At 36.8% G+C, this 24,012-nt stretch overlaps 1 protein-coding gene across 7 annotated transcripts in view; it reads right to left on the reverse strand.

The window, feature by feature from the left end:
- The window catches only part of DOT1L (DOT1 like histone lysine methyltransferase), a 115,381-nt gene that overhangs the window by 13,384 nt on the left and 77,985 nt on the right, over positions 1-24,012 (reverse strand). For 5 of the 7 annotated variants that reach the window (XM_031948108.1, XM_031948105.1, XM_031948111.1 and 2 more), the window contains 12 exons: positions 23,350-23,584; positions 22,096-22,209; positions 19,509-19,600; positions 18,453-18,554; positions 17,635-17,772; positions 15,705-15,830; positions 13,486-13,970; positions 12,948-13,083; positions 10,864-11,010; positions 9,695-9,827; positions 6,879-7,501; positions 5,666-5,871 (listed from right to left, as the gene is read on the reverse strand). In XM_031948108.1, coding sequence (XP_031803968.1) covers positions 5,666-5,871; positions 6,879-7,501; positions 9,695-9,827; positions 10,864-11,010; positions 12,948-13,083; positions 13,486-13,970; positions 15,705-15,830; positions 17,635-17,772; positions 18,453-18,554; positions 19,509-19,600; positions 22,096-22,209; positions 23,350-23,584 — 2,537 coding nt within the window. The remainder of the gene's footprint in view (positions 1-5,665; positions 5,872-6,878; positions 7,502-9,694; positions 9,828-10,863; positions 11,011-12,947; positions 13,084-13,485; positions 13,971-15,704; positions 15,831-17,634; positions 17,773-18,452; positions 18,555-19,508; positions 19,601-22,095; positions 22,210-23,349; positions 23,585-24,012) is intronic. The other 2 variants (XM_031948107.1, XM_031948106.1) reach the window with 2 other exon arrangements.

Consider the following 24,012-nt stretch of genomic DNA (forward strand, 5'->3'; position numbering starts at 1 on the left):
ACGTGGCTACAAATAGCATCTTTGTTCATATCCTTTAATAGCTAGGGGGAAATGATTTTTCAGGATTATGTATGTGCATATCTATATGCCTGGCAGTTTTTCCTCATTCGAATGCTTTTTTATCTTATCCTAAACACCTCAATTTTGTTTGAATAGGAGTTTCTCACTTTCAGTTAGCTGTCCAGTTTATTTTTTGCAATTGCAAATGTCTCCAAGATTGTGATTTCAGGCAGTAAGAAAAAAAAATTGAAAAAATTGAAAAAAGGCAGTAAGAATAATTTTCAAGGAAGGTCCTTTCTGATCCTATTGTGGAATATAGTGTTAAATGTTAATCTAAGACTTTGCCCTGCCACACTACTTGCTAATTTTCTATAATTTTTATCAAATAGGTTAATTTTTTCCCTAACAAGTATTGAACTGTATCTACTGTTTGTTTCTAGTCTGTTCCACTTATTTACCATTTAAACACTAAATGGTTTTGATGACAGCTTTATAATCTAGTTTGAGGTAGAAAAGTACATTTCCACTTTCATCCCGATCTTTTCCCATTAGATACTCCAGATCTTTTATTTCTTGAAAAATATTTTATTGTTAATTTTACCAAATTCATTGTTAATTTTACCAAATCTCTCTCAAGAGTTTGGTCTAACAATAAAAGTGCTCATTTCTGCTGTTGTCAAGTTTATGTTGAGCCTATAATAGAGCTGAAGCTAGGGTTTAGAGTTGTATCTTTACTGATTGCCTAGTTTTCCTTAGAAACCATTATTTGGGGGGAGCTAGGTGGTACAGTGGATAGAGCACCACCATGGAGTCAGAAGGATTTGAGTTCAAATCCAACCTCAGCCATATTACTTCCTAACTGTGTGATCCAGGGCAAGTTACTTAACCCCAATTGCTTTGCCAAAAAGGAAACAAATTTATCTGAATAGCAAATGGGGAACTTAGCTCCCCTTGTCTAACTTTATTTATGCCTTTTAAATTAATCCTTATGTATTACTACTCCTATCATTTTAAAACTATATCAAAAAGGAGACTAGGCATCCTTGTTTTATACCTGGTTTTACATATTTATTTTTTTTTGAAGTTTCCTCTACTACCGATATGATTCATGGAAAAAGGTTACTGTTTATCAATGGCTTTTTGTGCATTAATTTGAGATGATCATGTGGTATTAGAGTTTTTGTTTTCAATATAATTATATTGCTTTTCCTAAAGCTAAACTATTCCTATGAGTAAATCTGACTTGGTCAAATATGAATGATATTGAGTAAGATCCTATACTTTTAATGACATTTTTATTTAAATTTTTTGAATCAATATTCCAATAAACCAGCAGTCAAGCTCAAGTAAAAGATCTCATTCATAGCAGTATCTTATGTCATTAGGCAAATATCTCATGGATGCTCATAAAAACCCCACAAGGAAGGTGTTATTGTCAAATTACATATGATATATACAAAGCAGATAGAGGTAAAGGGGAATTGATCGGGGTCATACAAGTAGTGAGTATCTGAGGGTAGTTTTGGACTAGGATCTCCAGACTTAGTGCTCTGAGCATTATGGTGCCACTTAACCAGTAAAATGTAAATAAGGGCCCCTGTGGGTCAAATATTGAAAACCACAAAGAAGCTATGAGGTTTTTTCCTTTATTTTAATAAATTATTACTAAATTTTATTTTAACTTAAAGTTAAGTGCATAAGCCATTTGTTTAACAATTCAGTTCTAAAAAGACTGTAAAGTACTTCTTTGATTTAAACTTCCCTGGTTAAGATATTTGGGCTACTATTTGTCTCACAAAAGTAATCTGATGGAGTCCTTTCTCGTATTTGTGTAGTACTCAATGCATATGTTATTTTTGAAAGAATTCTCTTGGATTCTATATTTGTTAGATTTTTTTAGAGTTAAGTTCTACATCGTTGTTTTGAAATAAAATATATATTAGTTTAGATATTTAACACTTGATAGAATTTCTTTATTTCTTTTGTGTTATTATATCCAAAGGAGGTCATTGTTAAATTACTATATATACCAAAATATTTATGGCAACATTTTCTGTAGTAAAAAATAAAGTAGATGTTAATGGATTGGAGAATGGCTCCGAACCAAATATGGTGATTTGCAACAATCAAAAGTAAATGCTTAAAAATTATGAAGAACTAGCATGGTTTGAAAGGAGATATGAGAAGATCTAACTCCTTTTAAAGACCCAAGTGGTGCACAAATATGGTGTATTACAGATGTTTTCAGAATTTTTCAATGTAACTGATTTTTCTGATTGTTCTTTCTTCATTCATTCTATGAGGAAAGGGGAAATGGAATAAAATTCTGGTGATAACAATATATCAACAAAAATGTATTATAAATTAAATTTAATGTATTTTTAAAAATGATTGGAAAGAAGTATTCTTACATTAATTGTTGCATGACCACTGAATTTTACACAAAGTCTAAAAGGATATTACATGTGTGAAAATTAATTCCAATTTCAAGTATGAAAATTAATAACCAAAGCCAACATACCCTTCCTAGAAATTACCTCTTTCCTACCTCTATATAGGGTATTAATTATAAATACTAATTAGAAATAAAGTTAATTGACCTTACTGAAAACTTTGTGAATGAAATCCCCTTTGTGAAGGAATTAGGGGCTTACTTTCCTAAAAACCAAACATTTCAGGACGTAATAGATAAGGTACAATGTATACTAAACTTGGAACCAAGTGATCTAAATAACAATCTTAGTTTAGGTCTTACTCTACTTAATACAATGGTGTTGAAAAAAATGAAACAAAGTAAAAATTTTAAATTTATTGACAATTAAACCATGTAACATCACATTAAAAACTTAATAGGTCTTCTGTGCTGCAATCTTATTTTACACAATTTGGAAATGAGTTAACGAGAAGTTTTAAAAATGTCATTTTTATTTTACTTTGTTATTTGTTGTTCTTCAACTAACAATATTTATGTTTTATGTTCTCGCTCCTTTCCCACCCCACCATGGGGTATAGATAGGGAAAAACAAAATCTTTCAACAAATACAGTCACTGGCCATGTCCAAAAATGTATGTCTTGTGCTTAACACTTATGTGCTTCCTTACCCCCATCCACCCACACTCACTCACACACACACATACACACACTCACACTCTTTCTCTGTATATAGATACACCAAAGTGTTTTTTTTTTAAATGAACAAAAAAAAATCTTTCCATCCTTCACCATCAAACTAGGCAACAAGTAAAATAATCATGCATAGTAAAGCAATTAATTCCCACAGTGGCCATGTCCAAAAGTCAGGCTTATCTGTACCCTGAGTTTATTGCCTCTCAGTCAAGAGGTGAGCAGCACATTTCATCAACGGTTCGGGAGTGATGGATGGTCATTGGGCTTTCAAAGTCTTTCAAAGTTGTTTTGTCACTTGATGATGCTATTGTATTACTTGTTCTTCCGTTTCTGGTGATTTCAATCTGCACCACTTCATACAAGTCTTCCTAGCTTATTCTGATACTATCTGTATTTTGAGATGCAAGAATATCCCATTACATTCATTTTATCAGCCACTTCCCAAATAAAGGGCACTCTTTTTGTTCAGTTCCTTTTAAGTACAAAAAGGGATAAGCAGAATATATATATCTATATAGTACATGAGTCCCTTTCCTTTTTCTTTGATCTCTTTGGGGTAAAGACCTATGGAGATATCACAGGGTTAACAGACATAGTTGCTTCATTAGCACAGCTCCAAAATAATTTTAAGATTAGCCCTAAATTTTTGATGCAATTTTATCAAGTGGATTTCTAGGATACAGTCATATTTATCACGTTCTTGGGGAAATTTCCTAAACTGTCTTGATATAATAGCATGGTCTTACAAGGTGTTACTGAATTCTGTTTCTCTTCAGGAATTTTAGTCCTCCTATCAATGTTTATCAAAGATTTCCATTCTCTCAAAAAGGACAAGACTTCTAGGCCCACTAAAAATAAAATTTAAACATCTCCAAAACACTGCATTGTAGGCTGGATGCTTTACAATATTATTGAGGTGTTGAAATTAGAATGCCTGCTCTGAAATTCTGACCATGATTTTGATATAGCCTTGAACAACAAATAGAGCTTCATTCATCAATAAACTATTTTTCCAGTCTTTAGGACTCTATCTTTTGTACTGTTTTCATTATGACAATATTCCTTCTTATAAGAATGAAGTAGCTTAGTTTTTTTTCTAGTCTTCTCTCTTGTCTTCTAGCTTCAAGAAGCTTTCCTCACACTGTAGAGGAATTTCTAACAATCCCTGTTGCCACATGGAACCTCTGCTGGCTCATGCTTATTCTCTGTATTGAATTAGGCTGTCTTGCAGGAAGTCCTTGATGCCATGTTACGTTTATGATCCCACTTTCCTTTGTGCTTCATTGTGACTGACGCTGTTTCACCATGTACTTGAATGATTCTTGAAACACTTGATGTCCCCACACCAAAAGCCGCTGAAATACCTTTAAGAGTCACTGAAGTGTGCTCTTTAAGAGCTACAAATTTTGCACGTTTCCTTGGAGTAACATCCATTCTTAAAAACAATAGAATTAAAAACACAACAAAAGAGAACAATGAAATATGTGCATATAGTATAAAATCTATCATTAAGTGCTGCTGTTGTACTAGAATTAGTACAACAATTTTAATTTGTTAATTAATAGTAGTGAAACGGAAGGAATCTACTTTAATCTGAAAGAAATCAAAAATCCCGAGTCAACTTGCTGTCAGTAGAAGCACATTATATCTAATCAAAGCTGATAAAAAATGGAAATCCTATAAAAATTATATTTATCAAGAAAACTTACAAGTCACTGTTCCCTTATGACCCAATGAGACTTCTCAGTCAAATGAGATGTTGGCCCACATAAACCCAATTCTGACATTCTGTAATTCCCAATATTAAAAGGGTTACTGATGATTAGAAAAAATGTATATAGTTTTATTCTTCTAAATAAGTGGTTCCCAAAGTATTGTTCACAAGAGTGCTTTAGGAACTACCAGTTCTATATTCAAGATAGCTCACTAAAGGAATAATCCTACCAAGCCCACTTACAGGAAAAGTTTAGCCCAATTAGTTAATCAATAAGTGGTTTGTTGTTGTAGTTCATCTTAAATCAAACACTATTTACCTAGTGCAGTTAAGAGATGGATCACTGGAGGAAGTGGCTATAAGTAGTATTAATGAGTCACATTTACCCAAAACATTACGGTTTGTAAAGGGCTTTTTAAAAAAGTCAACAAACAACCCCTTGATTTAGTTAGTGCTACAGCATTATGATAATCACCACCACCACTTCAGAAATTAGGAAACCGAGTGCATACAGTATCAAAGTGCACATGGAAGAGTCTTTAGAAATGCTTATTTGATTATACATACTTGTTATCTTTCAAATACCATGTCTCTTCATAATTTTCAGCCACTGGACTTTTCCATTATCATCAAATGAAAATAAATCTCTAGAGAAAAACTCAAGGGAAACACATGAGCAGTCTGTCCTGGATGTCTGATATGAATTCCTGCTGGGAAAAAAGTCAAGCTTCTCCTAAGTAGCACTACCTTGAAAAACAAGCCACAGGCAGTCAGTGCCACAAGGAGAAGACCTAGGTGAAACCAGCACCGTGTTCCTGGCTCACCTGATACTGTTGTGCTCATCTTCAGATCCTTGCTCTTCATCCGAGGTCAGGGGCGAGTAATGTGCCCCGTTCGTCTGGATCAAGGGCTTCTCCTTTTTCAGCACAGGAGGCTGGTCGTTGTCCTGGTAAGGAATAGGAGAGTTCTTCAGGGAGTTTTCAGGGGAGGAAATGGCTGTTATTTCTAAAGGTTGATTAATGTTATTGACCTAGGGATCAAAAACAAAACACACACCACAAAAACCCAATTAAATGTATTCTTCAAACAGATCATGTGACCAAAACATGACTGTCACGTTACATTTTAATATCACCTCTGAAAAGGTGCCTTCAAACTCCTCTCACAACAAAGTGCTGAGCTTAAAAGTGGGTAAAGAAAAAAGAGTGATATGACACAGCAGAAAGAGGACTATGTCTTAAGACTGGAGAATGAGGATGGGATCCCAGCACTGACAGGAACAATCTGACTCTCAGTAAATCACTTAATCTCTCAAGGTCTCAAATGACACACCTGAAAAATGAAAGGATAAGACAAGTGATCTCCAAGACAAGTTCCTTATCAAACCATTTTATTAACAAGGATGTGTAAATGGTAAATGATTGGGTTAGAACACAAGGAAGGGTCAATGCCTCCTGTCCTGGAAGGTCCCCATTGGTTCTAAAATGGCTGTTCTGAGTAACGGCCAAAGCTGCTGGTTCCACAGCAGGAATGCCACAAGGGAGAATTCTGACTTCCTGACACAATTCATAGCCCAACTTTTGTCCACTTGAAACATCCAGGGTTCTTTTTCCTATAACACACCCATCAGTGACAAACAAAAACAACACATTTCTGGTGGCAGAAACATTCTCAAGCTGATAGGTTTGTGGCTATCATTTCACCACAATTTACTATCAATGTTAAGCTGCTCTAGGAAATTTTTCAACACCTTCAAATCAGTGATTGGATCCACAGCAGCACTATGGACAAAAACAATGAACGTATTGTGGAAGACCAGGACAGTCCTAAATAACACCAATATCAAAAGGTCACAGTGAGAACCTGAGCTTTGAAACTCGAAAGCCATAAGACTAGGGGAAAGTCAGGCCCTTGTTTTCAATGGGTTAGTGTCTGGCTATAAATAAATGGGATAGAAAAGATTATCTCAGGTAGTCCTAGGAAAATGTCCCTTTCTTTAACATAGATGAGTCCACAGACAAAGCCTCTTTTTCTTACCATAGAGTTGATGTTGAGAGGTGAGCCTGAAGATTGGGTAAAAAGGCCTGCCACAGATGGTAAGGGCTTGCGCTTGGGAGATACCGCTGAGTTCACACTGGGGTTCCCCGTGGAAGACCGCTTCCTTCTGCCCCTCTTCTTGCCCTCCTGCACACAAGCCTGTCCACAATCCGGGCGAATGCTAGTGGTCAGAGGGCTGTGTTTGTTGGAAGGAGACTGCTTCAGGTTCCCTGTATTGGTCGAGATTGTAAAGAGGATTCTTCTCTTGACTTCACTTTCAGGATCTGAAAAACCTGAATCTAGTGGAAGATCCCCCTTGTTACCTTCAGAGAACAATTTTGTAGTATCCGAGTACTGCAAAATCCCCAACATGCTTTGAGAAGCTCCATTGAGGCGCGGGCTGGCAGCAAGTGGATGGGCTGGAGAGTTCTGGCCAGAGTTCCGGGACTGCATCATGAGTAAAGAAGGATGCTGGGGCGTAGAACTCCGGGACCCCACTGAATTAAAGAGGCTCCCTGAATTGGAGGAATCATCAAGGGCTGCCTGCTCAGCACCATGGTTAAGATGGGCTGGGCTACTGGAAAGTGTGCCATTGACTGCCAAGGAGCCACTATAAGAAAAACCTGTTGGAGACATGGGTTATCATGGCAATATACCATAAAACTGTGCCCCATTTTGAATTATAGATTATACCCAAAGTTCCAGACAAAAATCATAAAAACCTCACTTTTGATATCCACCTGTTCAAAATATATCACTATAGGATCTATATGTATTTTTGGAGAAGGGTTTCTTAGCATAGCATCCAGAACTTAAAAAAAATTTTTTTGATAAAAATCTAATTGGTCTCCTTTATGTTTCTGTATACTTTATGTATTTAGAAACATTCAGACGAATCCATAGGCTTCAGCAAACTGAACTACCTTAGAGAGCTAACATGGTAAGTAGCAAAGGCTCAGAATTTAAGTCACCTGCATGAACTCAAAAAATAGACAAGAAAAGTGAGGCCTAGGAAACCAGGATTTGAAGCCAGGCCTTCTGCTACAAGGTCTCTAACTGCTGCCCCAGCATTATCAGGCCTCAAGGACCTTGTGAGATCCCACCCAACTCTGGGTCTATGAAACTATGACCCAGGTGTGTCAACTGGCCACTAAGTGAGCAAGATCAGGTTGGTTTGCTGGCAAACCTGAGATAAAATAGCTGAGTGACCCTGGGGAAGCAAGTCTGTCTTACTCTCAGACCAAGGCATAGAAAAGGAGCTGGCCTACAAAGAAAATTTCCTCACAAGGGACTTCCTAATCTTAACAAAATCATAGGTCTCTTTCCTAGACCCATGAACAAAAAGCCCCGTAACAATACTTGCCTAATGAAACATTTCTGTAGAATCAGTGACCAATTCTGCCCTGAGGATTTTTAAGGAGTCAATACATTGTTACTCTAGAAAAGGAATGCCTGAGACAATTAAAGGATGTTTAAAAGAACAAGCTAGTAAAGAGACTGCCTAGGGTCAGAGCAGAAAAGTTACATAAAAATGTATTCCTATAAAATTTTGACAAATGATAATTAATTCAGTGGTTTCGCTGAAATGTGAGTGAAGGCTTCCATTACTAAAGGTTACAATCCAGGCGTTCAGGTTTAGCACAGCACTGCTGTCCTCGGTTCTCTGACACACTGAGATGCCTCAGGTACAGGCAATACCAGACTCAGCCAAAAAGAGTTTCCCCATTCACTGAATTCTCAGATCTGCTATAGAAACCAGGAAAAAGAATCGTCCAGGTGGCTCCTCCGTCATATTCTTTTTCTTGTGGGCTATGACATTGTGCCTGGAGTCAGAGTTGCACTCAGAGCAGAAAGGGGACCTCTGTCATGGTCCTGCACTGTGTGCACAGTGACACCAAGGCCACTGAAGCCACAAAGCCCCCAGAGCTGAGGCCCACAGAAGACACCAGGGAAGGGAATGGGTGCAGGGAGCAAACAGGAGAGACTGAAGCCACTGGCTGACTCCTGTTCTTCCCTTGTTTCTAAGTGACAATTTCAGGAGCCATAACATGAGGAGGCTTTCTAGGTTTACAGCTTGCCCATACGAAAAAAGGTTAATAATGAATGATAAACAAAAATGCCAGCCTTACTGGCAGCTGTTTTTATCTATCAATATGAAGTAGTGTATGCAACAAACCTAACTAAACTGAAATGATATTCAAATGTGGGAAACTACAAATACACATAAAATTAATACAACATAAAGGTAAATATAATAAAAATACAGAGAGAAAAAGACAGATGGTGGGGTAGAGGGGAACAGAGGGAGAGAGGGAAAAGGAAAGGGAGAGACAGGTAGAGAAACACACACACACACACACACACACACACACACACACACACACACACACACACACTGTCAGTAACCTGGAAAAGAAAAGGGAGAGACAGATAGAAATATACACACACACACACAGCCAGTAACCCAGAAAATCGTCAGGGACAAAGGAACCAGATATAGGGATCAACAGATGGTGAGAAAGATTTTTGTTCACTATGAAACAAATTCCTGCAGGTGGAATATAAAGAATATGCAAAGGAAAAACTGATGACTTTTAAAAATTGACAGAAATAAGGTGTATATATATATAGTCTCCCAGCACAAAATACATAAGACCCAAATGCAGAGGTGATAAGACAGCAGTAAGTTGACCCCAGACCCAAATCTTAAGATTTACTAAGACCACAGGAGAGCGATTCAGAAGTAAAACCCCAGATTAGGCTTGGGCTCACTGACAGTAGTGAAAACGAGGCATCACCTAATAGAATAACCATACCTGAGGTAGCCAAAGCAAGGGACTTGTTTCCTACAGCACTGTTCATACCATTATGGGAATTAGCACCAAACTGTTTTTCAAGTGTTGCTGAAGTAGACTCTCGATTCTGATGAACTGGACTAGGTGTGTTCCTCTGTGGAGAAAAGGAACCCACCATGTAATTGAGGCAAGCTATACCATACTATCAAACATCTACTTCATTTACCAAAAGTACTTAAAAATTATGTGTCCTAAGAGTTTAACAACACAGAACTGAGCACCACACAGGAGTCAGAAAAGGTATTGCAAAACAAGAATAACTGTTAATGGAAATCAAAAGATCCAAAACTTTGCTGTCCAGTCTTCCCTCCCCCAAAAAACAAACTGTCAATTCAACTATATCCAACAGGAAAGGGTGTGGGTGGGTGAGGAGATTAATTTTCAATTAATATATAGGGGCTTAAACATTTGTAACCCAAGCACATGAACCACCAAAATGAAAAAGGAAGAATGTAACCCACAATAGGAGTGACCATAAAAACCTCAGACATGTCAGCTATAAAACAATTGGAACTTAGAACTACGAATATCCTAAAAACTTACATTATTGACTGGGTATTTATAAAATCCTATTTCCTTTAAAAAAAAACAAAAAACAAAACTTTTAACATTCAATAAATTCAGTTTAAAAAAAAAAAAAAAAAAAAAAGCCAGGACCAGACACCACTGCATTTTTATGCCTAAAATAAGAATCACAAAAGAAATTCAAGCCTATCTTTAGTAAACCTACAGTAAGGATGGTTGAGCAACTTAGAAAAGCCTCTCATTGAAGTTCTCTATGTAAAAATTTTCTAGGATTGCTAAAAGGCTGAGTTTATCATGATCTCAGATTAATTCAAGTTGCATATCTTTCAGTGGATTAAAGAATGACAAAGGAGACTTGGGTAGACTGAAGCAGGGCAAAGGAGTTGAAAAAGAAAGGAAGATAATCATGCCATAAAAGAGCAGGAAATGTAGATGAACAGACCGTGTTCTCCATAGCTTCCCCCAAGGAAGACTTGCTATCTATAAGAACCCCACAAGATGAAAAGGTTGGAATTGGTTAAAAAGTAGTATTTAGAAAATCCCAAGGTCACAGCCTTCCTGTAAATTCTTAGAACTTGGAGATGGCCCCCAGTCCCTCTACTCACCACTTTCTCCGCACGGCTAGGCAACACTACACTGGCCAATGGGATACTGACAGGAAGTTTATTGGGCTGCACTGTACTGAGAGGAATACTGATAGGTAGGCTGGTGATTGTTTCCCCATTGCTGGCATAGGCTCTCTCTTTTAAAACCTGTAACAGAATGATTTTTTAAAAAAATCTCTAAAAAAATAAAACTAAATCAAATACTAAAGGCATTACAGTTTTCATTGATTACAACTTTATAAAGTGTGGTGTCTGCAGCAGACTTAATTCCAACTTCATTTCACCTTTTTATTTATTTTTTAATTATTTCCTTTCATATTTTTGGTTCTTCAAAAGAGTTTTACTTAAATCTGTAAAATATTCTCTAGGCCAGTAGTAGTTCTGAAACTGGTCTAGCAACCTGAAAGAGAGGTAAATGAGATAAAAACTATTTTCACAGTAACATATTTTGATTTCTAATATATAGTAAATATTGATAACTTTGAAGAAGACATATTAAAGGGCTCATGAAATCTAAAAGTTTGAGAACCACTGCTTTAGAAATATCAATTACTAAAGTATCATGACTGTAAGTTAATTTAGGTAGTATCGTTAGTTTGTGTTGTATTGGCACTGGATAGTCACAATCAATGATATCAATGAATCAACTTACTCAATTCAATATTTATTTCTTTAAGGAACACATCACGATTATACCTAAAAAGAACAACTGTGCTTGCTAGTTAGACTCCAAATGTTTTATATATTTTGTAGCTATTTAAAAAAAATTTTCTCCTATGTTTTATCAACAAATACAAGTACTGCCAATGCTTGTGAGTTTATTTTACATCCTATAGTACTTTATTTAAGCTACTAATTCTCAATATTTTTCTATGTAATAATCCCATTAGGAACTAATTTTAAAATACAGAAAAATATAATAGAACCGATCACATCAGGAAGAATCCAAAAGCTAAATAATACTCAGTGAAAATGTAAATTGCCGACAAAAGAACTCTCTATTTGACAAGAATTACTAGGAAAACTAGAAAACAATCTGGAAGAAATTAGATTTAGATCAATACCTTCTCTCATATACCACAATTATTTCAGAATTTGTCTTTTTAATAAGGATCTACAACCTACAATATATTGGGAACTAACACAAACATAAAATTTTAAAAACCATTCCCCAATAAATAAAGGGTCAAAAGCTATGAACAAAAACATTCCCCAAAGAATTCCAATTATGGAAAGAAAGCTCCAAATTACTAAGAAAAGAAATAAATGCAAATAAAAACAAATCTGAGGTTTCACTTCATTTTCAGCAAGTTAGCAAAGATGATGAAAAGTATGGAAATCAATGTTAGAAGGGTTATGGAAAATGGGCACACTAACATGCTACTGGTAGAGTTGCATCAATGAACCCAATTATTCCGGAAAAAATGTTGGGATAACACTCTTTGATTCAGAAATTAAAAGTGCTAGATATACATCCCTGAATAGAAGCAAGTAGAAATAAAGCAGATGCCCACTGACTGGGGAAAGAATAAACAAACCATAGTATATATCACTGCATCATAAGATATGAACAGGAATACACAAGGGAATACATGGAGATGCATAAGTAGACTAATGTGGATTGATGTAAAAAAGTAAACAAAATCTAGAAAATATACACAACTAGAACAATGTAAATGGAAATAGAGGAACAAAATTAGCACACTGAAAGATGCAAAATTATAAATGATGAAGCTGGGCTCTAAAAAAAGAGATTTGAAATGACACTTCCTGCATCTTCTAAGTGGGGGTTTGAGATCTATGAAAGTAGATCAATAAAACATCAAACATTTTGGATGTGGGGGGTCATTCCCTCCACCCCTTTTTGTATTCTTTATAAAGGATTAAAGTGTAGGCGATATAAAAATGTTATAAACAGAAATTTTGCTGAAAAACAAAATCAGACAGGCAGGCACTTAAGCAGCCAACAACATTCACTATTCCTCCAACAAAATGGAGGCCTCTCCTCAGCAATGGAGAAGGTCCTGTCAGAAGCCATGACCTCTCCTGGGCTGACGCCCATTCACTCTTGCCCAGATCCTCACCTTGTCACTGCTCTTCTCTCCTGCAATCTGTAAGGCCGAGGGGGAGGAAGGCCGAGTTTCCTGAGGGCTCAGCTTTAGGCCATTTGACAGACCAGCACTCTGATATGTCAGGCCATTCTCTTTTGCATGTTCAGTTCTGGAATGAAGAGGCACCAAGTTCACATCCGGTTCCAGTGCCGGCTCAGGCCAATCCTGAGCCCGCCCTCCCTGGGCACTGCTTTAGTAACTCCTCCTCAGTTTCCCCTGCACGCTGGGTTACCATTCACCCCAGAAGCACGGAAACGCCCTGAGGTGAGGGGCTGTTTCATCCTGGTATCCGCAAGAACTAGCAGAGTGCAAGCACAGAAGAGATACATAAGGAAAGCAGGGAGATGCCTACCAAATGATCCACGGGCTCCAAAGTTCCTCAGAAGAACAGTAAGCTTAACGCTTCAATTCTCTAGCTACAGATGCATACACCAGGAAGCCTAAATCACCCTGCTTTGTTTCCCCTCTTCCAATCTCACCCTGACAACCCAAAACACATTTTTTTGCTCACCTGTGGTGTATTTCATTAGTTGTAGCTTTTCCATGGACTACATGATCCTGATTCAAGTGTCTCCTTAGGGCTAACTTAGCGGGGGAAAACCTGGTGTAATCAGGCAAGGACAAGCTTGACAATTTGTCTGCCTTCTGTCTGTTGTTATGAATGGGGGTGCAAGGAACTATTTCTTGGTCCAGGTGGGAGGTCAGATACTGTGGAGTGTTTTGTTTGGAAGAAGGTCGACTAAGCATACTATGAATCTCATAGGTGGTTGCATGGCCATTCATAGAAAGTTCGGGGCTCATGCTATTGATGTGGGGCAAAGACAACTTGGAGCACTCGAGCTCCAGCTGGAACCTGGCAGGGTCAGTCTCCAGCTCACGGCTGAAGCTGCTTTTACTTCGCAGGTGGACGGACAGGGCCTCATCTGCCGGCGCGTAGGATTTCAGCTGCAGTAGTTCCTGCTGCCTTTGGCTTTTCTCAAGCTCCACAATGCTGATCTTTACAACAAAGAGGATCAAGGGAGACACAATGAAAGGCAGTGTCTAGAAGTCCCCACCACCCCAAACCTCCCGAAGACATTTCTCTGTAGCAACTTCTAGAGCAAAGCCACTGCACACAAAGCATAGGGCTAAATACAGGCTGAGGCAATAGCAATGTGGACATTCCAAATTACACTGCAGTTTGAAAAACATGTTTGCTATGAAAATAATCCATTTCTTTTATGTCAGGTAAGTTTTACTCATTAAAATCAGTGTTTGCTTATCTCAATTCTGATTAATAATAAAAATGAAATCCAATAAAAGCAAAGTCAGTCCATTCAAAACCTTAATTTAATTAATTCTCCCTTGAAAAATGAGAAAACCAAGGCTAAGAAGACATGGCTTGTCCATCACATGGCTAGAAATTTGTTTTTATGTAGCATTATAAAGTTTGAAATGTTCCTTTGACAGCTAGTATCTCATTTCACCCTCCCAAGAGCCCAGTGAGTTAACTAGCATAATAATAATCTCTTTTACAGAGGGAAAATCTGAGGATAGGAAAGTTCATCTATTTGTCCAAGGATAGAGAGCTAGCCAAGTGTCTGACATGGAATTCAAAACTTCTTGTCATCAAGTATAGTTCTCTATGCACTATATTCCACCTACATTTATAGTATACAAGTCTTCCAAATTCATAATTAAAAAGAATTCACATGTCTGAAAAATATGATCACTAAAAAAGGCCTAAACTTATAACCATATTAAAACCAAATGAAGCCAAATCAAAGAACAAACATTGTGTTCATTTATTCTACCATTTACTGAGCCATACATTCAAATGCCCTGAAGAGCTTTCACAGTATTCCAACAATAGAAAATGCCAGGAAGCCAGTCTAAGTGAATATACTGGATTCTCCCTATGCTGGCACCTGCTTCCCATGCATCCCCAAAGTAGACCAATGTGGAGAAGGCAGTGGATCAGATAAGACAGTGACAGATTATAACAGTGTAAACTTTTCTAGTTTTCTTGACATTTCTGAATTAAGAAAATAAGGCTACCAAGAGGTACGATTCCATAATAAATGAGATACTTAACAATACTAATGATATTTCAGAATTACTTTCTGCTAAAAGTAAAATGAGAAATATGCTATAATCTCTGAACATGTGGTATATGGTTCAGACGTGGGATGGCTAATTGGAGATAAGTAAATCTTACAATAGTCATAGAATGCACATAGAATGCCAGCCTAAACCCAAAATCAACGATCAATTCATTTTGACACCCTCAAGCACTCCAAATACTGCCTGTGTTCTGGAATTACACTATTCAGCCTCTTGTTCATTTCATAATCAAACTATAATCAAGAATAACAGGACTCCACCAATGTCAGACTGAGCAACCCAATGCTCACTATTCAAGGAAAAACACCTTGATTTGAAGGTCAGTTGCCTTGAACAGTTTTTCTATGTTGCACACATATAGACTCTATTTCATACTGTTTTGTGTTATGTCTTTCTGACATTTAATATTATTGTAGTGTAAAAAACACTGACAATTTGGTCTCAGGTTCTGATTGTCTTCACTCTACTTCTGTGATCTTAAGAAAATCCTTCACAACTTCCAGATTTCCTTCATACATCCCTTGAGGCAGGTAGACCGAGTATACAGAATAAGGAGGGTTACTGCCAATTAACACTACTTGAAGTGTGTCCGATTGGCTATACTCCTGCCCTAATAAGAAGGCCTACCTGAAGCTCCAGACAGTGCTTTTGCTTCTCGGAAATTTGATTCTTCAGTGCCTGCTTCTCCTTCAGCAAATTTTCCAGTGAGAGAGTAGACCAATCCAGCTTCAGCTCTTCACACCGAGCCTTAAGCTAATGGGATAGTTAAGAGAAGAATTAGCAGGAACACAAAGTTTATAGCAAAATTCTCTTGTATTTTACTCCTCTTCTCTAAAATGTGACCATCTGCTATTAAATAAAAAAAATTTAAAATAAAATAAAATAAAATGTGACCATCTAAAAATAAAGCAGAAAATGCAAATACATTTCAAGATTTCTTTGAAATAAATCATCTTGCTAATATCTTGCTGATAACTACTGATACTTTTCCCCTACATCACAGAGAAACTATTTCATATAGAAGCACTTATGGCTAAAAGGAAACTAAAACAGGTATTGAGAATCTTTAGGGGAAAAACAATTTTAAATTACTCACAATTAATTCAAGTTATTACATCGGGATATAACTTATGAATGTGGCTGTTGAGTTACAACTAGGATATAAGGATGGAGAACACAAAAGATGCATACTTCCTAAAATGGTCAAGTGTCCTAATTTTGAGTCATTATGAAATGCATCATTAAAAGGATGTTTTGCAAAGAAATCAGAGATGATGAGACAGCACAAGCTCACTAAGGAAAAAAACCATGCTGGAATAGCATCATTATAGAATTAGTTAATAGATTAGTAAAATAATTCCAACACTGGAATAGGGGACTTATCTTTCAACAACCCCACCCACATTAATCACTTCCATCTTAAGTATTGTGAGGAAAAACACCTGTTTTTCTGTTATTCTTTCCTAATTGTTTCTTGTGCAGGTATTAATACAATCAAAGATTGTATTAATACTAATATTAAAAAAGTATTTTTTTCTTTTAGGATTTAAATAGTTTTTTATTTTTCCAATTGATGCAAAGATCGTTTTTCAATATTCACCGTGTATTCCAAGTGGCAGCAACATATCAAACATTTAAAAATAATCAGTCCCTAAGTAAAATAGCTATACCAGTATGATGGACACGGAGATAGAAGAATTTTTTTATGAGAGTACACAGATCATCATACCTCTTTCATAAAACTGATACATGCATACAAGGAAAGATGGTTATAGAGAGCAATGGTGGGTTCACACACCAGTATTCACACAAATTATACATTATTAAAGGTCAATATTTATTAGAAAACAATATCTAATGATGACAGGACACCTAAAAGCAACTTTTGACCCACCATTCACTATCTTTGTGACCATCCCACTTCTGGGTTTATATCCTAATCTCAAAGAAAAAAATTAAAATAACACATCCTTTTTGGAGGAGAAAAAAATCTGAGCTCACCATGTGGAAAAGGGCTGTTTAAAGAATGTAGCGAAATGTTAGGATAAGAAATTGTAAATATACGAAATCCAAAATATTTTCTGTGTTGCTCGTTATAGAAGCAGGGTATAGGGAAAAGTCTATAGAGCCAGTTAAGAGTATACAAAGTGATTTATGATTATGTAAATGAATTAACAAAAACAGACCAAATACAGATGACAAATGCCGAGTACAGATGATTAGAAAAAAATTTCACTTATTATAAAAATGAAATATTACATATTAATGACCTATCAGATGGTTTTGATTTTTTAAAAGTTTAATGAAATTTACTGAATGTGAGTGGTTACCAAGAAATAAGCTATGTCAAAACAATTTATCACTAAAGCACGCTTTAATTTTAAAAAAACTGTACTAATTTTCTAACTTATAAGAATGGTGAACTAAACATAAGATTTTTTTAGATTAAAAAATTTTTTTAATTTCACTTAATTTTTATTTTCACTCAGATACACAAAATTGGGATTTCAGTGTGTATTTCGTTAGTAGATGGCTTGAGTTACAAAAATGTCCTTACCAGCTGCAAGCTTTGATTCCTGAGTTCACTGTTATCACTTTCTAGCTGCTTTGTCTGTTCTTTTAGCTGTTGGTTGTGAGCAGAGATCTCTTTCTGAGCTTGTATCAGATCATTGTAGGTCAGAGCCTTAACTCCCAACTGCAAAAAAATTACATTTAACATAGATACCTAAATATATAATAATGAAGGCTAGTCTTTCCACGCTTACCAAAGAATCTAGAAATCTGAGAGCTGAAAGGATTCATTAGTCCCCTAACTAGGTCAACATGTCCCTGACACTGAGAAAGAGCCAAGTGGCATGAGATTCTGATTCCAAAGATGTGAGGTTTACATCCCACAGAACCTGGAAATTCTGCTGCTTCTGAACAGCCCTTTAATTGTTAGCCAATTCTTCTTAACATCTGGCCTTCATGTGCCTCTTTGCAACTTCTGGCCATATGGCTATTTCCTGGACACAAAACAATCTTGTAGAGGGTTACACACTGACCAAGCAAGGTGACAGTTTCATTTTCCCCCCAAACAGCTTCATGATCTGAAAGGTCATTACCAAGGGATTCAGTTCACAACCAAGTGAGTGGCAGCCTAACACCAAATGTGCCAGTCTACCAGCAGCCCCTACACAAAAACTGTCAGGGATAAAGAAAGGGAGGGGACTTCTTACAGATCATGTAAGAGAAGTGTCTATGCTTTTATGGAAACAAGACATAGCCCCAACATATATCTATTATGTAGTTGCAATACTACTTCTGTTATGTTCTGTCACAAGAATACACAAACATGACCCTCAAGTGGTCACTCCAATCCAAATGTACTCCTACCTCATCAAGTTTCTGCTGAAACAGTCTCTTGATCTCCTCTTTCTGAGCCTGACAGTGGCTGAACAACTGCTGGGCTGTACCTAACAATTGAGTGTTCTTTTCCTGCAAAGAAAGGGAACACAAAGAAATTAGAAAGGGCCACAACCCATATGAAGAAAAGCAAATGGTACCAAAGAACACAAGAGAACCGAGGCTAAGAGACAACATGAGACAGAAAGTCACCTGCAAGACAGCCTGGAAAAAGAGAAAAAGTATTTGATGCCAGCTTTGCCACTGAGGGACCAAGTTAGGTGATACTCTTCGCAAATACAGGATGGCCAAGGCTGGGCCCAGGGAGGGTCAAGGGAATTATCTCCACCGTGACTTAGGGCTTCACCTATTCCATTTTAAGTCTCCAAGTGAAGGCCCAGAGCTGGTAAAAGTGGTCCTGTCGCCTGATTTCTATCAACTCTCTCCCACTGGGAATCATGATTAAAAGCCATTAGCAATAGATAATAAATATCATCCTTGTACTGACCCATAAAAAGCCTGAAAACACAGTAAGAGGCTCTTATATAAAGGAAAATTTCTTTACTCTCTTTAAGGAAAGCAGATGCCTATTATCACTATGCCTCACAAGCTCGTTTACTGTGGCCAAGCAATAGGTAGTTCTAGTCAACTGAGAGAAATAGACAGTTAAAGCATACATTAGCAAATCAAAATCAATAAAAATTAAACCTGAATTCTGATCAGAAAGCACTTCAGGATTTTATATCCAACATTACAATTAACTAAGAGAAAATTATTTAATTAAATGATAAAAAATTTTTTTAAATCTTAAATAAAAGAAAACACAAACTGTGTGCGTGGTATTGTGGTGAGAAAAGGTAACACAAAAGCAACAAAGGAGGCAGAAAGGATTAAGATTCAGAGATCTGATGAGAAAAGGGAGGGCTCCAGAAATGGTCTCAAAACTAAACTCTGGCATTCCCCAAGTATGAAAAGGCTGGACATCATTTTGTCTCAAAGAAAACACTGACAAGAGAAAAGTTGAACAATGGCCTTGTCCACACTCACCTTCTCCTGCTCCACCAATTGCTGTAGGTTAGCTTTGTACTGTGGGGTTTTCATATAGGCCAGAAACTGCAAGTACTGAACCTTAAAGGATTCTACAAAGTTAATCAGAGAATACAATTAATTAAAGCAACTAATGAACAACAAGCAAGTAATCATCTATTACCACACACAAATCCTGATTTTTTTAGTTATTTTTTCCCAAATGGGAACAAAACAGGCATAGATAGGTCAAGTAATCTGACCAGTCACACCAGGAGTCAGTGTCAAAGCTGGGACTCAAACCCAAATGTGTGCTTCTAAATCCACTGGGCTACAACTGAAACTCTTATCTGAAAGATCAGGTACTTTCTAATCTTAGTTGGAAGCTTGACACTAGATATAGACCATAAAGATTTTCCAAGTCTTTGAATTCTATTCACCTAATTTTAAATTCCCCTTGTTAGCTCTAAGAAGTAGTCAAGTTTAACAATTGTCACCATTAACTATCTTCATCAATTAGAAAAATCATAATGTTTAATAACACCAAGTTATTTCAGGTTTGGACAATCTGTCCAAGAAAGTATTTTTGGTTCCAGCTAAAGCTGACAATCTAAGCTCTGATACCATGCCAAACAAAATAGCACTAAAACAAATCTAGAGATCGGAAAGGGAAAAAAGAGACAAGACCAATATTCAACAAAGCTGAGAAGAGAAAAAATTTCTTTTCTCTGAAATAAAAAGTTGGCATATCCATAAAGTCTCCCTTCTGTGCTTGAATCTCTGACCTACAGTAATTGTTGACAGGAGATAATTTATTAGATAAATAATAATAATAAATTATTATTTATGCCATCCAAGGCAGGAAAGATGCCTTGCCTAATAAATAAACATCTGAACACTCCTATCTCCTAAAACTTAACTTTAGTTGTTAGAGCCAAATCAAAATAAAAAGCAAATATTTCCTTTCTCTTATATTTTTCTCCCATCTTTTCCACCCACTGCTGCCAAGTTAAGTGGTTAATTTAAAATCCCCACCTTCCTCTACACCCTCTAAATTCTGTGGGGGTCTTTAAGTGACTATTTTTCTGAGAATAATTTATTTGCTTTTTGATTCCTGTGTATTCTGAAACCATATTCTCTACCAAATTCTTCTTTATTCCTTTTAAAAATTATTTTTCTGTTCCTTGTAGAGTGAAATTTCTGAAATACACAACATGAACATTCTTTTCTAACCAAATGCTATGGAAATCAACAGAATTTATACCACTTTCTTTTTTACTACCCTGTTGTGCCTCACTCACAAGAGGAAAGATGAACAATAGTATGCCAGGCTAGAAATAGAAAATACAATGTCCCAAAAATATGCAGTAAATTCTACTCTGACATCACTGTGATAGTCTCTTTCCCACTGACACTCTCGTTTTAGCTGTGCATTTCTTTCTGGGTAGCAGTTGTCCCTAGATTTCCCCTCTCTTTGTAGCAGGATATTGTTCATGGAGGCAGAACACTCTCAGGGAATGGAGTCTCCCTATGTTTCAACTAATTCCCAAAGTGGAACCTACTGTAAGGCCCCCAACCATCACATACATATACCCCTTCTGCCAATAGAGTGCCCTTTGCTAGATTCTTTCCCCTTTCACTTCCCACTTTTTAATACCATCTGCCTCTTCTAATTTCCTATAGTCCTTTTTACTATGTTTCAAATCACACGATCCAATTCTACTCCCAATGCTGTTGCAATGATTTCATTTTCCACTGGCCCTGTCATCACTTATCTCTCAATCTATTTTTCCTCCCCATTTCTGGTTAATTTATTAGCTTAAGTTAAATCCTCTCTTTTTTATTCTTTATTATTAGGGATGGACCTCAAGTGTTAGCTCAAAGATTATAAAAGTTAACCAAGATACAGAGGTGTGTGTGTGTGTGTGTGTGTGTGTGTGTGTGTGTGTTTAAAGCATTGATTCTGTTTAGCTAGCTCCATCCTGGTCATGAATCACAGGAATAATAAAAATCACTCAAACATGTTTCTGACCTATGAAGCATTCAGCTGTCATCTATGGAGAAACACTTTGGAAGAGAAAGAACCAACAGGTAGACAAAAACATTCCTTATAATACCCATCATTAGACGGACAAGGGCTGACATTCTACATTTCATAAAAGAGATATTTGGTAATTTCCACAGTGATGAAAGGAAATGAGAACTGGGGAAGCCCTGGAAGGCAGTACCAAGAGACTGTATTCAAGGTACAAGGAGAGGGAAACAGGGATAGAGCAAAGGCCAGATTTTAACTTCTTTCAGACACCTTTTCCTCTTATCCTTAGCCCATGTGAGACTGTCCAACAGATGAGAACAAGGATATTATCTAAAGCAAAACAATGGGGACAACTCTCAAGTGCTTTAGCAAACCACAATAAGTCTACTCTGAGGACAATGGCGACATGAAAGCAGAAGGCTTCAGTTACTAATTCTTTAAACCGCCCATGACTGCTTCAGTTCCAATTAGGACCCCAAGAAACCCATTTTTCACACTACCACCAGAGAAGCACGGTCCAGGAAAGAGCAGAAAAGCATTTGGATCCTGTTTCTGGAGACAAAAGAGTGTTACCTAACAGCTTCTGGAGTGCAGGTGGGGTTGGTGTTGCCAATAGCTGGTTGGAGGAATGCCGTTGTACTTTAGGAGGTAGTTGATAGTATGGACTATGAGGTGACTTGTATGCATCTAAGAAAAGAGAACAAACCAACATGTTCCATGGTCGAAAAGAAAAGACATTTGATATCCTGTGGTATTTTTTGTGTCTGTATTTTGGATGGACCAATTCCCAATCTTGTAAATGTGAAAATGAATTCTACTCATAGCATCCAAATAAATAACCTTGAACTGCCACTTCTCAACTTGGTCATACTACAATATTATATAGAAATATACAATGAGGGAGGAACGGAAAAGGGAAGATGTCAAAGATGGAAAAACCATGATGCAGGAAAGTAAAAGCACCAAATTTTGATTTACATAGTAACAATGTTACTTTAACAGGGTCTAGATGGTGTTTTTCCTACCAAAAATACTAATCTGTGACCAGTATTCTTTTTTCCCAACTTCTTTAAATTAATGAGAATTATAATTAGCTGGGAAGAGGGAAAAGACATCTCTTCAACAAACTAATCTTATAACTACATCCTATAACTCTTTTAAGAGCTCTCATAATTGATAATTATATTCAATATTTCCAGGATTATGAAATCAACTTCACATATGGTAGAAGCACAGGTCATTTTACAGATGAGGAAACTGGCAATGAGTTTAAGTGACTCTAGAATTCTTAAGTTCAGATTTCCTTTGATATTCTATACAGTAGGTAGTCCAAAAAGCTGAAAATAAACATCTCATGGGGTTTTTCTACTCCTCCTCATTTTCTTCTCTACCTTAACTGGGAAGGGAAACAATTTTATTGGTTCAGTGAGCCGATTTAAAAAAAAAACACAAAAAAACTTTACCCACACAAATAAAACAAAAGCTCGTCAATCACATTTTATTCATAACAATTCATAATTTATGAATTGTTTGGGCCACTGAAAAAATTAGTGGCCCAAGGCCTCAGTCAGCATCTATGAACAGTGAAACATGGAGTTTTTTCTGACTGTACTATTTCAAATATGTATTATTTGCTAAAAAAGTTTTCTACTAGAAAACAGAAACAAGAAAATGGCAAGTTCCCCTTCTTCTCTACCTAGCCCACTTCGCCCAAATAAAAATTTTCAGGGTTCTGTGGCTGCTGAACATGGGATTGATGTATTGGCTCAATATTAAAAGCCAGCAGCCACAATCTCTGGGTAATGCTGAAGAGCCCAATGCCCTCACCCTGAGGAGAGGATGCAGCTGCCTGGGACACAGTCTGAGCATGCAGAAGCTCCAGTGCAGTGGGAGTCTTCTTGGGTTTCCTTTCAGGGTTTGCAGCACTCATTTTCTTGGGACGTCCACGTTTTCTTCCTGCCATCTTCCTTCCTTTTTTGTTTAATTTCTTTTTGCGAGGCTTGGAAGGAGATGGTTTTTTAAGAGTAGTTGTCCCATTTTTATCTTCTTCAGCACCAGAATCCTAAAGAAAAGGGAGTAGGTCCGATATTTAAAAAAAAAAAAAAAAAAAGTAAAAAATAAGGCTTTCATAAAGCAGGAGAAAGGGAGGTTTGGTCAAGTCAGAATTAACTTAAAATTATTAATATGCAACACAAAGATACAGAGTCAGTTTAACTATGAACTTCACACTTCAATCTTCCTTACTTGGTCAAATGTCATTTTTCTTCTCCAAATCTCAAAAAAGGATTCATAGAGCAGGATTTTTTACTTGAACCACTTAGGTATTTGGTGACCACACCTAACAACAGTTATTTAGTTGAGGTCTCTCTGAATGTGAGTTCTCTTCAGTTACACGAAAGGAATGAGTAAGGTGCACTGCTACTGAGCTCACATTTCTAGAGAGCTTTTAAGGTTTACAAATCAATTTGTAGCTATTATGTGATCATCAAA

This window comes from Sarcophilus harrisii, chromosome 1 (genome assembly GCF_902635505.1).
Source record: "Sarcophilus harrisii chromosome 1, mSarHar1.11, whole genome shotgun sequence".
NCBI classification, from domain to species: domain Eukaryota; kingdom Metazoa; phylum Chordata; class Mammalia; order Dasyuromorphia; family Dasyuridae; genus Sarcophilus; species Sarcophilus harrisii.